Source organism: Rana temporaria, chromosome 1 (assembly GCF_905171775.1).
Source record: "Rana temporaria chromosome 1, aRanTem1.1, whole genome shotgun sequence".
Taxonomy (NCBI): Eukaryota; Metazoa; Chordata; class Amphibia; order Anura; family Ranidae; genus Rana; species Rana temporaria.
In genome coordinates, this window is record NC_053489.1 from 245,038,330 (window position 1) to 245,054,860 (window position 16,531).

Sequence of the window (16,531 nt, forward strand, 5' to 3'; positions counted from 1 at the left end):
TAAAGGCAAGAGTAAAGCCTTCTCTACATGTGCCCCTCATGTTATAATTGTACTATGTATTTTGGAGCTGTGGTGCCAAATGACATCTCCTAGGCCCCACTGCTAAACAAATGGGTAGGATCTCACAGGTGATGTCATTGATTTAACCAGTTAGCAACAGCCCTATAGACGAAATACGTCTACAAGGCGGTTGCTTAACTCTGGGAGGGCGTCAATGTACGTCCTCCCAGAATCCCGCTCCTGTGGGGCGCGCACACGGGAATCTCCGTGACCGCCAGGTCCTCCGGACCCGGCTGATCACGGATCACGGTAAATCGCCGCTGATATCGGCGGTTTACCACGTGATCGCTCCGTCCAATGACGGAGCGATCACTAGTAAAGAAACCGGCGTCATGTGATGACGCCGGTTCCTCCCTCTCCTCTCTGTACCGAACGGTACAGTGTGAGAGAGGAGAGGGGAGAGAGCGCATGCAGCAGCAGCTGCTGCGGGCTGGATCTGTGACACATGCAGTCACAGATCCAGCCAGCCATCCATCCCTCCCTGTGCAATACTCTGCAATGCCCCAGCAATACTCTGCAATGCCCCAGCAATACTCTGCAATGCCCCAGCAATACTCTGCAATGCCCCAGCAATACTCTGCAATGCCCCATCAATACTCTGCAATGCCCAAGCAATACTCTGCAATGCCCAAGCAATACTCTGCAATGCCCCAGCAATACTCTGCAATGCCCCAGCAATACTCGGCAATACACTGCAATGCCCTGGCAATACTCTGCAATGCCCCGTCAATACTCTGCAATGCCCCAGCAATACTCTGCAATGCCCCAGCAATACTCTGCAATGCCCCAGCAATACTCTGCAATGCCCCAAAATACTCTGCTGCAATACCCCAAAATACTCTGCTGCAATACCCCAAAATTGCCCACAATACTCCGCAATACCCCACAATACTCCGCAATACTCCGCAATACCCCACAATACTCCGCAATACCCCACAATACTCCGCAATACCCTGCAACGTTGCCTATGGGGATTCTTAGGTAGCGAAGTTTGGCACCATTCCACGAGCGTGTGCAATTTTGAAGGGTGACATGTTGGGTATCTATTTACTCGGCGTAACTTCAACTTCCACATTTATGCAAAAGAATGAAGAAAAAATACAAAATTTACTAAATTTTATAACAGAAACAAAGAAAAATTCTTTTTTTTTACAGAATTTTCAGTCTTTTTTCTCTTATAGCGCAAAAAATAAAAAACCCAACGGTGATTAAATACCACCAAAATAAAGCTCTATTTGTGTGAAAAAACGGACGAAAATTTAATTTGGGTACAATGTTGTATGACTGAGTAATTGTCATTCAAATTGTGAGAACACCGAAAGCTGAAAATTGGTCTGGTTATTAAGGGGGTTTACGTGCCCATTGGTCAAGTGGTTAATATGGTCATGGCCATATTTTGTGAATCAAATTGCTTAATAATGACCACGTAGCCATGTTTGGTCAGTGATGTCACTCTTACCTCACCCCAATTTTTTTTTGCCAGTGGTTTAGATATTAATGGCTGTGTGTTTGAGTTATTTTGAGAGGACAGCAAATTTACACTCACTACTTTACATTGTAGTGTAATTTCTTCAGTGTTGTCACATGAAACGATATAATAAAATATTTTCAAAAATGTGAGGGTAGTACTAACTTTTATGAGATACTGTATAATTTCTTGGACTGTATATAGTTTGTACAAACTATGAAAATGTAGATATTTGTCTGGTTTTAGAGGGGTGGGGGAGGCATGAAGAACTTTAAATGATTAGATTTTCTTCAGTTATATTTGTTTCTTGTCTGACACCAATCTTATCTGTATTGTTATGCATGATATATGTGTGTGCTAAGGATTGTTCATAGTTACATGTTAACATACCTAGGGAAAGGTGCCATTTATTTAACTTATGGCTATGCGCTAAATATATAAATATATTGGCTACAAAAAAAGTGCATTGTTTTCAATAAGCCGACCAAGTCATGGACTTGCATCATGAGAAGGAGCAGTAAAGCACAACCATTGTGTAGCATTACAAAGCAGACCCAGTAAATATATTTTACAACTGTGATGTCCATATATATATATATATATATATATATATATATATATATATATATATATATATATATATATATATATATATATATATATATATATATATATACATACACACATTTAGACCAAGCTGATCTTATTACATAAAAAAATGCTATACTTGCCCTTTAAAGCAACTCTATACTGCTTTCTAACAAAACATAGAAAAAAGAAAAAGAGGCTTCATGTGGCAATATATGCAGGATAAACTGTCCCAGCTGTCAGTTGATGCACTTGTAGGGGCTATGGGGTAGTGTGGTAGATGGTTGTTATGTTCTCCATGTTCTCCTCCTTGTTGGGTGTCAAGTGTTGGTCATATGAGAGGCCTACCCCGGGGTGGGTACTTCTGGGCTACGCTAGGCACCTTGAACAGGGTCACTACCTTACACATGGGGTACCTTTACTTGTGCGGCCAACTTTACGCTTTAATTTAACCTTCCTAATGTTAATATACACCACGACAGTCACTGTTGCATTTAGGAGAGACATGCAGCAATGCCCTCTCCACCTGTCCGATGTATCTCCGCTATCTCACTCCCAGCAATGGAATTGGGTCCCATGGTGAACCTAGCATGGACTCCAATGCGTGCACTACACTTAATTCTTCTTCTTTAGTACCTATGCACAGGCTGAGGACCTCTGCAGTGCTGATCTGCTCCTGTTAATATAGGTGACAGACTTGCTCATGGAGAGAGTTCCGACAGTAACTCCTCCTGCAAGAGGCTACCCCACCTGCCAGCATTGGTGCCATCAGGCATTTTGTAGCTCTGTGTTCCAGTACTTTGTAGAGGCTCTTTATGCATAGTGGACGGATCCCGGCAATGGCAGTATCTCGGGTAATATGCACACCTACTCACTCATCGCCCCTGAATCGGACCTCTGTCACATTTTTATATAGTACAGGACCAGTGGGTCGGGCCCAAGAAAGCCTGCAAGGAAAGAACAGGAAAAACATTCCAATACTAACTCTCCCGACTGCGGCAGCATAAAACTCCATCTGCTTTAGACATGTGCAGAACAGAAAAATGGGTAGAATAGTTATGTTACTAATTTTGTTTCGTTGATTCATTTTGGAATTCGGCTACTTTAGTTTAGTTTTGTTTAATTTTGGCACTGATGACCCCACCCAGTTGAGGCATCACCGACCAGGGCATGCTGGGTCTGTGAAGTCAAAAGGGGGCGGGGGTCAACCGCTGATGTCATCGTCTGACTCTGCCACCTAGCTATTTAGGAAATGTCAGATGGAGAGCAGACAAGTGTACATATTCGCCAGCACACCGTGGATCAACAACTTCCGTCCAAGGGTTTCTTTTATTGAAAGAGATCAAGTACCAAAGTGGGGTACCCACGTTTCAAAAACTTGTGATACATTATCTCAATATGCTTCCTTTTGTCATTCTCATCTGAACAGATGAGTAAAACCCTTACAAATTGTGAAATTGGCAAGTTCTTACATAGATGTGCAGGATGTGCACTATGAAAAGGAAGCAGTGTGTTTCTGTCAGTGGGTGTGGTGTACAAAGATGTAGCGATGGTCCCGTGGGTGTTGGTGATAAGCACATCAAAAAATCAAATCAGATTGTGCGAAAACTTGGGATTGAACACTATTCTTGGGAAAATACTATTCAGGAAGTAAACCAACACAGTAAAGTCATCCTCACTACCTGACCAAATGAGAAAAATATAATCACTATACATCCATTTCTTTACATGCATGGGGTATAGAGGGGGAAGGGTAGACATGGTGCTCTTCGAGATAACCCACAAACACGTTAGCTGCTGCTGAGCTCCCCATGGATGTACCCCAAATCTGTGTTTATGTTCTTCCCTCAAACATAAAATGGTGTTAGTAAGAATGAACCCAAGACATTCAAGTATATCGTCACTTGAGTGAGTGAGTGAGTGAGAAACTTATATAGCGCAGCACATGCGAACTGAATCGCCTCAGGGCGCTTAGTATCAATTCGCTATTGTATTTTTGCCTTCAGAATAGATGGGTTTTGAGTTTATTCCTGAAGGCCTGGTGATTCACTTCCAATCGGATGTTGGTTGGTAGTGCGTTCCACAGTCTAGGTCCTTGGACTGCAAATCTACGTTCTCCTTTGGACTTGTATCTGACCTTGGGTATCTGGAGTAGTTTTTGGTTAGTGGAACGGAGAACGCGATGGGTGTTGTGGAATTTTAATTTTTGGGTTTTGGTAACCTAGGAGAGTCCTGTTTGGCAAGAAAATGTTCAACGGCCTGTAAGCCAGAAGCATTGGGTATACAAGTGTATAAAGATGTAATGTCCATTGTTACAAGTTTCCACTCATCCTGAAATATCGAGAAGGGCCCCAGATTCTCTAAGAAATCTCTTGTGTCATGAATGTAGGCATATAAGTTCTTCACAAGGGGTTGTAGGTGGAAATCAATAAACTGGGCCATTGATTGAGTGATGGCCCCTGTGCCAGAGACTATAGGTTGGAACTTGAGTAGTGTAGTGCCTTTATGGATTTTTGGTAGTCCATAGATGACTAGCAGGCCGGGAAGCTGGCTGCTACTGTATGTCCTTGACAACCGGAGCCATCGGTGGTAAGGGACCTGGTTGGAGGACTTAAGTGAGTATTTCTGGCTTCACCAGGTAAGGAGGAGAAACCTGTCAACATAGGTTAGAGGGTGTGGGAAGAAGGGGTGGTAAAAATGTTCTCTTCTCCCGAAGTGCAGCTTTAACAAATTCCCTCCATTATCAGGCCTCCTAAATTTGCTGGCATTTGTTCAAAGGCCAGTGTACTATGCTTTATGAAAAAATAAAATGGGTGAATTTGGACGGAAATTTTGCCAGGGCCCCTGAAGGCAAAACCCTACAGCAATTATAATATATTTATTATTATTTTATTTTATGGGGGAGTTTGTATGAACTACTAGATGTGATCATGGAGTATCAGCAGCTTTCAAGTACTTGTATTTTTTGTGATCAGAATTTTAGGATTGTATAATCCATTATTATTAATACATTTTCAACAATTATTTTTGGTATGTATGGCTGATCTATTGTTTGATTAGTGGGAAGATTGCTTTGCTTATGACAGTGTTGTTATTTTTATATAATTTGGTGTTATGTGGATAAATGTTTTACGTAATATTTAATTGTTTGCATTTATAACACTGCATTTACATAATTACAGATTATGTACATTGTGGATTTTAATAACCGTTCAGAGTGGAACATACATATGTAAAGAATATATATCACAATAGGTCAAAAGGCACGAATTATAAGTAATGGAAAGTGATTACGCCTCCAACACCAAAAACACAGCCCACGTGCATTAAATAAACAAGAAGCAAGTCTATAGGATAGACAGTGTGTAAAGGGTTACTGTGTATTGTACTGAAGTGCTGGTGCGTTCCTTTAACCTATGTTTACACGGATGTGTTTTTAGTGCATTTTTCAGTTTGCAGAAATGCACTACAGTCCATTTAACAGGGTTTTCTATGGTACACATTCAAATGTATACGTTTTGCGGTCGATGCGTTTTTGGAAAGGGTCGGGACTTTTTTCCACGCTTTGCGCTTAATAGACTGTAATGGAATTACACCAGAAATGCAAGTGTTGTGTTTGTGATGCGACTTTTGATGTGTTTTGCATTTTGCGGTTTTAATTTTTCAGTTTAAAACACTGTTTATATCTGGTTGCTAAGGTGGGGGCAAGGAAGCTAGCCGTCGCATCCTTGACAACCAATAAATCACAGCTGAATGTAAAACAATTAAATAAAATTGCTGGCAAAAAATATATAAAAAAAAACGACGTGGGGTCCCCCCCCCCGGTAATTTTTTGCATAAAATGGTGTGGGGTCCCCCCTAGAATCCCTACCAAACCCTTATTCGAGCATGCAGGTCAGGAAAAGGAGGGGACAAGCCAGCGCCTCCCCCTCCTGAACCATACCAGTCCGCATGCCCTCAACATGGGGTGATGGGTTCTTTGGGGAGGGGGCTCTGCCAAAGCACCTTGCCCCCATGTTCATAGGGACAACCCTGACCGGTGGTTGTCGGGGTCTGCGGGCGGGGGGCTTATCATAATCTGGAAGCCCCCCTTTAAGAAAGGGCCCCCCAGATCCTGGCCCCCCAGATCCTACCCCCCTATGTGAATGGATAGGGGTACATCGCACCCCTACCCATTCACCTCAAAAAGCAGTGAAATTTGGAAACGAGCTGGTTTTTGACAAGCCCTTTATTAAAAAAATAGCTCTAAGCCGCGTTTTCACACAGCCATCTCGCTTGGTGCCATCTTCTCCTGCCATCGTCTCTCCCGGTGCTGTCTTCCCCTGCTGCCATCTCTCCTGGTGCTGTCTTCTTCTCCTGCTGCCATCTTCTCCCGATGCTGCCTCTTCCCGGTGCTATCTTCTCTCGCTGCTGTCTTCTTCCTCGCCGCCGGTTACCAGCTAAAAAACAAAAGCTGCTCCTCTTCTGTGGCTGTGTTCCCCCATTGTATTGTCGCCCGCTGTCTAGCATCCGATGACATCACCTGGAGAGCCTGCCCCTTGTGACATCAAACACCTATGGGGAATTATGAAGAGACAAGATGAGCATCACTCTCCAGTATCCAGGCTCCAAAAGAGATCATTCTTGAAGTATGAAATAAGATAGATGTTGCAATATGTCGCCAACTTGTTCATTCCATGCCTAGAAAACTTTGTGCTGTCCTTACAAATCATGGAGGTCATACAAAATACTAGATGGAGTCGTTTTTGTTGTAGGGTGTATTCATTTTTGCATCCACTTCAGCCCGGAAGATTTTTCCCGTTAATGACCAGGCCATTTTTTTCAAAATGCCATTGCGTCGCTTTAGCTGACAATTGTGCGGTCATGCGACGCTGTACCCAAACAAAATTGACGTCCTTTTTTTCCCACAAATAGAGCTTTCTTTTGGTGGTATTTGATCACCCCTGTAGTTTTTTTTTTTTTTTTTTGCGCTTTAAACAAAAAAGACTGACAATTTTGAAAAAGAAAACAATATTTTTTAATTTTTTGCTATAATAAATATCCCCCAAACAAAAAAAATATCTTCATCAGTTTAGGCCAATATGTTTTCTTCTACATATCTTTGGTAAAAAAAATTGCAATAAGTGTATATTGATTGGTTTGCGCAAACGCTAGCATCTACAAAATAGGGGGTAGATTTATTAATTTTTATTATTATTAATTTTTGTACTAGTAATGGCAAGGATCAATGATTTTTAGCAGGACTGCAACTTTGCGGCAGACAGATCAGACAGTTTTTTGGGACCAGTCTCATTTATACAGTAATCAGTGCTATAAAAATGCACTGATTACTGTATAAATGACACTGGCAGGAAAGGGGTTAACACTAGTGGTGATCAAAGGGTTAAATGTGTTCCCTGGGAGATGTTTCTAACTGTTGGGGAAGAGGACTGACTGGGAGTACAGAGAGATCGCTGTATCTAATCACTAGGAACAGACAATCACTCTGTACGGGGATCTGTTTGTTTACATTGACAGATCCCCGTTCTGACCCTCTGTGGAGCGATTGCAGGTTGCCCGACAGCCACGATGTCTATTGGCTGTTAAAGGGACTGATGTACGGCTACGGCGATTCTTGGGAACGAGCCGACCTGCCGCAGTACAATGACGGCGGCTGGTCGGCAAGCAGTCAAATTTACCTTTATGTAGCTAAAAAAATTTTTTTTTATAAAACTCAGTTTTATCAACATTTTGGAAATTGTTCTTGTGTTCATTGAGATATTGATTCAAATCCTATGTTTCAAAAGGGCTGTACTCATTTATGCTTAGCACTGTGTATACTGTGTGTGTGTGTATATATATATATATATATATATATATATATATATATATATATATATATATATATATATATATATATATATATATTGGGGCAGATCCACAAAGAAATTACGCCGGCGTATCTATTGATACGCCGGCGTAATTTCAAAATTCCTGCGTCGTATCTTTGTTTTGAATCCTCAAAACAAGATACGACGGCATCTCGGCTAGATCCGACAGGCGTACGTCTTCGTACACCGGTCGGATCTTAGGCCCCGTACACGCGACCAAACATGTATGCTGAAACTGGTCCGCGGGCCAGTTTCAGCATACATGTTCGGTCGTGTGTAGGCGCGAGCGGGCCGAATTCCAGCAAACATTTGCCCGCCGGGCCTTTTCCCAGCAGACAAATATTCCTGGACGTGTTTTAAAATCGTCCGCTGGAATCCTGCCCGCTCGGACATGTACGGTCGTCAGTACAGACCTACCGTACATGTCCGAGCGCCCGCCGTCCCTCGCATGCGTCGAATGACTTTGACGCATGCGTGGAAGCCTTTAAATGGCAGGCCCGCCCACGTCGCCGCGTCATCGTCGCGACGACGCGGACACGCCCCGCGTAGTGTTTACGCGCGGACTTCTGTACGATGGTTAGTACAACCATCGTACAGAAGCCCTCTGGCAGGCATGTACGGTACGATGTACGATGACCGCTTTCATCGTACATGTTTGCTCGTGTATACCGGGCCTTAGATGCAATTTTTCGCCAGCCGCTAGGTGGCGTTTCCGTCGAAATCCAAGTCGAGTATGCAAATTAGCTATTTAGGGCGATCCACGAACGTACGTCCAGCCGGCGCATTTTTTTACGTTGTTTCCGTTCGGCTTTTTCCGGCGTATAGTTAAAGCTGCTATTCTGAGGCGTACTCAATGTTAAGTATGGCCGTCCTTCCCGCGTACAATTTAGAATTTTTTGCGTCGTTTGCGTAAGTCGTTCGCGAATAGGATTTTGCGTAGAATGACGTCACCGTCGTAAACATTGGCTGGTTCCGATTTTCCGGTTTAATTTCGAGCATGCGCACTGGGATACCCCCAGGGACGGCGCATGCGCAGTTAAAAAAAACTTTGTTTACGTCGGGTCACGAATTCCACGCCCTTACGCCGCAAGAGATACACTACGCCGCCCTAACTTACGGCGCGGATTCTTTGTGGATTCAAATGAAAAAAGACAAGTTACGGCGGCGTAGCGTATCTTAGATACGCTGCGCCCGGCGCAGATGTATGTGGATCTGCCCCACTATATTTAGGTTAAAATTCTAAAGAAATAAGAAAAAATTGTACAATTGTAGATTTAAAACTATTATGTTGCTTTCTAGCATTTAACATGAACTTTCACACCAAAATGTTTGCTGAATCACGGTTCATATATAACTGTCTGGTAGTTTAAGCCAGTTGCCAGCACTTTATCTGTTTTCCCTTTTTTCTATAGAACTAATGTATAAAAGTTTGCTGTAAAGTAAAAAAAAAAACTTTACCTTTGAGCTCAAAGGGCCTCTACTGTACTTTAACTTTCATCAGCATTAGCAAAAGACCAACTTGTCTTTAACAAGTATATAATAATGACTTTAGCAAACAGTGATTATTGACACATGAGCTGCTACTTGGCATTCACAATTATTCCAAGACCTTAATGAGTCACTAAATATTGGGATAACCTGGCAGACAGGTCAGTAAAGAGCAGTATAGGGTGGGGTGAGATGGATAATAGTATATAAATAGAAGGGAATACGTAAATCACTGTGGAGAGGAGAACAGAGGAGAAGGAGGAGGAGGAAGGAATAAAGTTGGATCATAATAGGAAGTGTAATTAATTAAGGTGGCAGAAGAAAGAAATGGAAATTAAGAGGTTAATAAATTGATGTATGAGTAACAGGATAGAAGTTGGAGGAGAAGCTGTAAGAACAAGAAGGTGAAGGAAAGCTCATTGTTCGAACCATTCTGAAAAGTAAAGACAAGTGACATCTGTAACGAAAACACCCAAAGCAACTATGGAGCCTCTTCTGGCAGTGAAAGTTGGATGTTTGGTGGCTCTTCTGTTCCTGACGTTGATTTGTGGGATGGCTCCTGCCTTTATCAACTGGTTCCTGAAAAAAAGTGTCACAGGTACCAAGCTATCAACTCTCTTTATTTTGTGCATAGGGGCTGCGAACTAATTCTACTGTTCTCAGTGTGGGTTTTATTAGAATTTACTCTAGCATTTGAGATTGCTTTATGTAAAACAGAATAAAAAAAAATATCCTGCCTGAATTAAATTAACTTAAAGCGGGAGTTCACCCAATTCGTTTTTCTTTTTCTATTTTCCCCTTAGCTTCATGCTCGTTTTGTCTAGGGGAATCGGCTATTTGTTTTAAAATATGATCCGTACTTACCCGTTTTCGAGATGCATCCTCTCCGTCGCTTCCGGGTATGGGTCTTCGGGAGCGGGCGTTCCTTCTTGATTGACAGTCTTCCGAGAGGCTTCAGACGGTCGCATCCATCGCGTCACTCGTAGCCGAAAGAAGCCGAACGTCGGTGCGGCTCTATACTGCGCCTGCGCACCGACGTTCGGCTTCTTTCGGAAAATCGTGACGCGATGGATGCGACCGTCGGAAGCCTCTCGGAAGGCTGTCAATCAAGAAGGAACGCCCAGTCCCGCAGCCCATACCCGGAAGCGGCGGAGAAGATGCATCTCGTAAACGGGTAAGTACGGATCATATTTTAAAACAAATAGCCGATTCCCCTAGACAAAACGAGCATCCATCTAAGGGGAAAATGTGTTCGCTATGGGTGAACCTCCGCTCTAAGTATAGCACACTTATATAAACATATTGGGCCAGATCCACAAAGAAGTTACGCTGGCGTATCTATTGATACGCCGCGTAACTTCAAATTTGCTCCAGCGTATCTTTGTTTTGTATCCACAAAACAAGATACGCCTGAAGCTGGGCTAGATCCGACTGGCGTACGTCTTAGTACACCGTCGGATCTAAGGTGCATATTTACGCTGGCCACTAGATGGCGTTTCCGTCGATTTCCGCGTCGAGTATGCAAATTAGCTAGATACGGCGATCCACGAACGTACGTCATTCCCGTGTCAAATTTTGAAAATTTTATGTCGTTTGCGTAAGTCGTTCGCGAATAGGGCTTTGCGTAGAATGACGTTCACGTCGTAAGCATTGGCTTGTTGCGGGTTAATTTCGAGCATGCGCACTGGGATACCCCCACGAACGGCGCATGCGCCGCTCAGAAAAAACGTAATTTACGTTGGGTCAAGACGTATTACCATAAAACACGCCCTCATCACATCCATTTGAATTGCGCGCCCTTACGTCGACACAGTTACACTACGCCGCCGTAACTTACGGCGCAAATTCTTTGAGAATACGGGAAATTAGCTGTAAGTTACGACGGCGTAGTGTATCTGAGATACACTACGCCTGCCGTAAAGAAGCGCCGCACTTCATGGATCTGGCCCATAGTAGCTATTATTATGAAAGCATTAAAGAAAAAGCTGCAAATCAAAGTATTTTATTTGGTATTGATTTAAAGCGTTTCTTCTTTGGGCAGTTGTGGCTACATATTGTATAAAATTAACAACGTAACCTGAAACACATTTATTTATATTACAAAATAGCATACCCATTTGTTGAGTGTTAGTAAAATAGAAAAACAGATAATATATGATTTTATGTAAAGGGAATATGTGAAGTACTTACTTTATGTGCTGCCATATAGATTTATTTTTTAACTATCAAACATATATGTATTGTTAAATGCTAAGTGATTCTTTTTTTTATTACTATTATTTGATGTAAGAACTGTGAAAAATGTGGGCTTGTGATTTGAAAAAAATGATGCATGTGCATAGTACATAAACGAATGCCGCGTACACACGGTCGGAATTTCCGACAACAAATGTTCAATGGGAGCTTTTTGTCGTAAATTCCAACCGTGTGTAGGCTCCATCGGACATTTGAGAGCTTGTTCTCAAATTTACCGACAACAAAATCCGTTCTCGTAAATTCCAATCGCGTGTGGACAATTCCGACGCACAAAATTCCACGCATGCCCTGAATCAAGTACGAGACTGAAGCGCTCGGTCTGGTAAAACTAGCGTTCATAATGGAGATGGCACATTTGTCATGCTGTTACGGGCTGAAAAGCACTAAGGTTGAAAAGCACGAATTGTCTCTCACCAAACTTCTACTAACACGACTGGTATTGAACTTCCCTTTAATAGTGCCATCGTACGTCTTGTACGTGACCGCGTTCTTGGCGTTCTGAATTTCTGACAACATTTGTGCAACCGTGTGTATGCAAGACAAGTTTGAGCCAACATCCGTCTGAAAAAAATACGCGGCATACGAGTTCAATTTATTCATGTTTTTACCCAAGATTCAAACTTTCCCAGTGGAAATGTATGAATCTTTGATGAAAAAATGGATTGATAAAGAGGCTCTAAATTGAAGGAAGAGTGCTTGACGTGACTTGTTACTGTGTCAAAGCCAGTCTTGGTGTCTATATCAAGCTGATCATCCTAAAGGCGGAATATAATACTAGTGAAATGTAAATATGATGAACTTGTAGGAGTATGTTTATAAAGCATTGAATGTGACTTTCATTAAACATTCACTGCATGTGAATTTGTCTTGTGCATGTGTTTTAATTGACTCGTTGACTCACTTGATTCATTGACCTGCAAGGAATGTTTGGTGAAAGTCTTGTTAACTGCTTTATAAGTATAACCGCCTTGGTTCACAATATGAACCACATATAAATCGCACAGGAAGTGTGATTCCGTGTGGTCCTTTATGAGTCCATTTATTTTGAATTGGCTCAACTTGCACCACACCGCACCAAAGTCATACATGCACCAATTTTGGAACCAAACTGCAAATGGGCCGCATGGCCATTTTGTACCATGTGATCCAATGCAGGCAAGTGTGTTTTCGATCTGCATTTGGGGTGTCGTTAAGATTGCACTGACACCTTCAGCAGATCACAAGGGCAGTGCAATTTCAATAAGTCACAGGTTTCCCACACCACATTCTAATGTGAACTCAGGCTTAAAGTACCGGTATATTACATAACTTGTTTATGCTTTAGATAGAGTAGGGAATGTTTAAATCCCTGACAGGTTGTTTTATCATTTGTATCCCACTTAAGAAATGTACCTTTACTTCCTCATAGGCACAACAGGAAGAAATAAAAGATCTTTCCAAAGTTGCGTAAATGTCCTCTTGGATAGTTGTCACCAGCAGAGGTTTCCCCGTTGGAAGATTTCGCCACCATTCCTGTTCTAGAGACAGCTCAAAATGATAGGTTTTCTCTCTATTTCAGTTCTGGAAGCATTGGTCACCAAGACAAATAGAGTGAATTTCCCTACCTGAGACACAGCCAGCAATTAAACATGACAAAGGTTCTAACTAACCATTCCCACTCTGTCTCTCCCTTCTGGCTTTTGATCCACTTTAATTTGTTCCAGCAGTTAGTCTTACGCTGAAGTGATGGCCACTTACTGGCCTATAACAGTAAAATCTGATACCTGTAATTTAAACTAACTAAAAAAAAATCTACCTGTGTTTTTTTTTTTTTTTTACAACATTCCATGTCATTTGTCAGTATGTTGGAACATGTCAGAACATATGATATAAGGGTATTTTCTGTAGTAGCGGATCTTTGGGTGGTCATTAGGAATAAGATTCAAGCTTGGGAAGAAGCAGGGTTCTCCCTGAACTCCAGATGTTTGCGATTCACCCAACAAGCAAATTAAATGGTCTGTTTTCCTGACCATCACAGTAAACTTCTGTCTGTGTAGGAAGTCATTCATTAATGGCAGTATTACTACCACCACTAAATGGATGCGTTTCCTACTTAGAACTTGTGGTTGTTAGATGCTGGTAGTTGCCAGGGTCCCTGCAACTATTGAAACATCCCCATTCTCTGTTAGCTGGGGTTCCATTGAAGCCTTGCTATCATTTGGTGATCAGAAGATCATCAGAGGAGGATCATCATGAAGCATTTACATTCTTTGGACGTTGTGGGACATTATTTTTTGGACTTTGAAGGACATTATTTTATTGACATTTTGGGACAATATTTTTTGGATATTGTGGGACATTATATTTTGATATTTTGGGGCAATATTGAACCATATAGACTACGACTGGGATGCCATTAAAGTTCATGTGCTTGTAAAGGCAGGTGTCCCAATACTTTTGGTAATATAGTGTGTATTGACATGCATAACAATGCAGCATGTTTGCATTTTTCTCGAGTGCACACAAACGCACTTGTGTGGTGTGACGATTACATATATACATTGTATGAACAGAAGATCAGCGTTTCCCCCGCTGACAGGACCGGGAGCTGTGTGTTTACACACACAGCTCCCGGTCCCCGCTCTGTAACGAGCGATCGCGTGTGCCCGGCGGCGATCGCGCCCGCCGGGCACACGCACGGGAGTCGGGGGCGAGCGGGGGGCACGCGCGCGCCCCTAGTGGCGGCTCAAAGAGCCGACGTAGAATGACGTGGTCTCGCCCAGGAGAGCCGACCTGCCGCCGTAGAATGACGGCGGCTGGTCGGCTAGTGGTTAAAACGGAATAAGCAAAGATAGCCTAAAAACACAATACAGTAAAAGCTTGGTTTGAGAGCATTTTGAAAAACAAGCAAAATTTTAAAATACAATTTGACTTGATATACAAGCAATGTCTTGATATAAGAGCAGCATCATGTCACAACTGAGTATAAAATAGAAGAGAGGTGCCTCTAATGCCCTGTACACATGATCGGTTCGTCTGATGAAAACAGACCGATGGACCGTTTTCATCGGACGAAACCGATCGTGTGTGGGCCCCATCGTTTTTTTTCCCATCGGTGAAAAAAAATAGAACCTATTTTAAATTTTTCATATGGTTAAAAAAACGACCATCGGTCAAAAATCCACGCATGCTCAGAATCAAGTCGACGCATGCTCGGAAGCATTGAACTTCATTTTTCTCAGCACGTCGTTGTGTTTTACGTCACCGCGTTGGACACAATCAGATTTTTAACCGATGGTGTGTAGGCAAGACTGATGAAAGTCAGCTTCATCGGATATTACTTTACATATATTTTCTTACCTAAATCTTTGGTGTATCTTTCCAGATATGTGCAGTAATCCAGTCTAAAATTGTGCCTCTGTGCAGGAACTGCTTTGAATAAAAAATAGCCATTGCTGTTCCCTCTGCCTGTGCAGGGTGACTGGTCTTGTATTTGTTCCCCTCCTGTAGTTTTCTGCAGGAAATCTGTAGTGGGTGAACCTGTTTTGTCCCTTCTACAGTGTTTGTCTCTCCACAGGCTGTGCCAGCACAGTGATGATGTCATCACTACTTTTTAAAAATAATATCTGAGTTTGTAATGGCATTTGTTACATGAAATGGATTTATATGTTTGTGTCTGCCGAGAATATGTTTAAATACATTTTTTGTGCACCAAATGCAGCTTTAAACAGTATGCCACCATCTACTGTCTATGAGTGCCTTAAAGTGTAATTCCACCCATAAAATGAACTTTACAGAAATCAACAGTAATATCCATCAGCATCATTATTTGTACATTTTTTATTTTGTTTTACTCGCTTTACTAGTTTTACGCTTCTGCTATGGGGTCCCTTGTATTCTGCCACTTTCTCTCCGTGGCGCCTGACGTCATTTCCCTCGGCGCCTGTGCTCCTTAGTGCTCCAGGGTGATGTGCGTCATCCTTTCCCAGAGTCAGTGGGCAGCGCCGAGGGCTAGCATTGCGTTCTTTTGAAACCGGAAATTACGGTAGCAAAGGTTGGTTGCCATCACAACGGGGCGGGCGGGCGGGCACTACCGAAAGTATGCTGCTAAAATGATTTTTTTATGTCTTTGGAACTCCACTTTAACACCACTTTGGAGAATACAAAATATTCTAATATATTCTAAGTTAAAAGGTCATGTTATTACTGTGGTCATGAGGACACTCTGTATGATGACTTGCTTATTTTCAAAGGGCTGCTTTCTTTACAGGAATCTATGAGCTTATACTTTGCTTGATCAGCTCATTTGCCGCTGGCATCTTCCTGGGCGCGTGTTTGCTTCACGTAGTGGCAGATTTCCTCTCAGATGCTGCCGAGCAACTTGCATATGTAAGTCTAAACATGCTTCACAACATATTAGTAGAATGAAAACAATTTTTGTATTTAAGACAGTCCTAGGCCTTTATTATACCTATTCATTTATGACGAGGAATGTCTTTTCAGAATGTGTCTTTCAGTATTTCCATTTACCTGTATTTACTGTGTATTAGAGATAACTGAGAAAGCAATAAGAGAAGTAAGCTGTGCATAGTAACATTTTGTGAATCTGCTTGATTCATATAAAAACTGGTCAGATGTAGTTAGTTCCATGTTTAACCACTTTAGCCCCGGGCCTGTTTTTCAGAGTCGGTGTTTACGAGACAAAACCATTTTTTTTTGCTAGAAAATTACTTAAAACCCCCAAACATTATATATTTTTTTTTTCTAACACCCTAGAGAATAAAATGGAAGTCATTGCAATACTTTTTGTCACACCGTATTT

General features: G+C 42.1%; 1 protein-coding gene across 2 annotated transcripts in view; it reads left to right on the forward strand.

Moving 5' to 3' along the window:
* SLC39A2 (solute carrier family 39 member 2) overlaps positions 1 to 16,531 on the forward strand; it is a 52,223-nt gene that overhangs the window by 24,898 nt on the left and 10,794 nt on the right. The window contains exons 1-2 of one of the 2 annotated variants that reach the window (XM_040352566.1): positions 9,693 to 10,072; positions 15,980 to 16,098. In XM_040352566.1, coding sequence (XP_040208500.1) covers positions 9,958 to 10,072; positions 15,980 to 16,098 — 234 coding nt within the window. In that variant the 5' untranslated portion in view covers positions 9,693 to 9,957. Of the gene's footprint in view, positions 1 to 9,692; positions 10,073 to 15,979; positions 16,099 to 16,531 lie in introns of those variants that run through there. The other variant, XM_040352555.1, reaches the window with a different exon arrangement.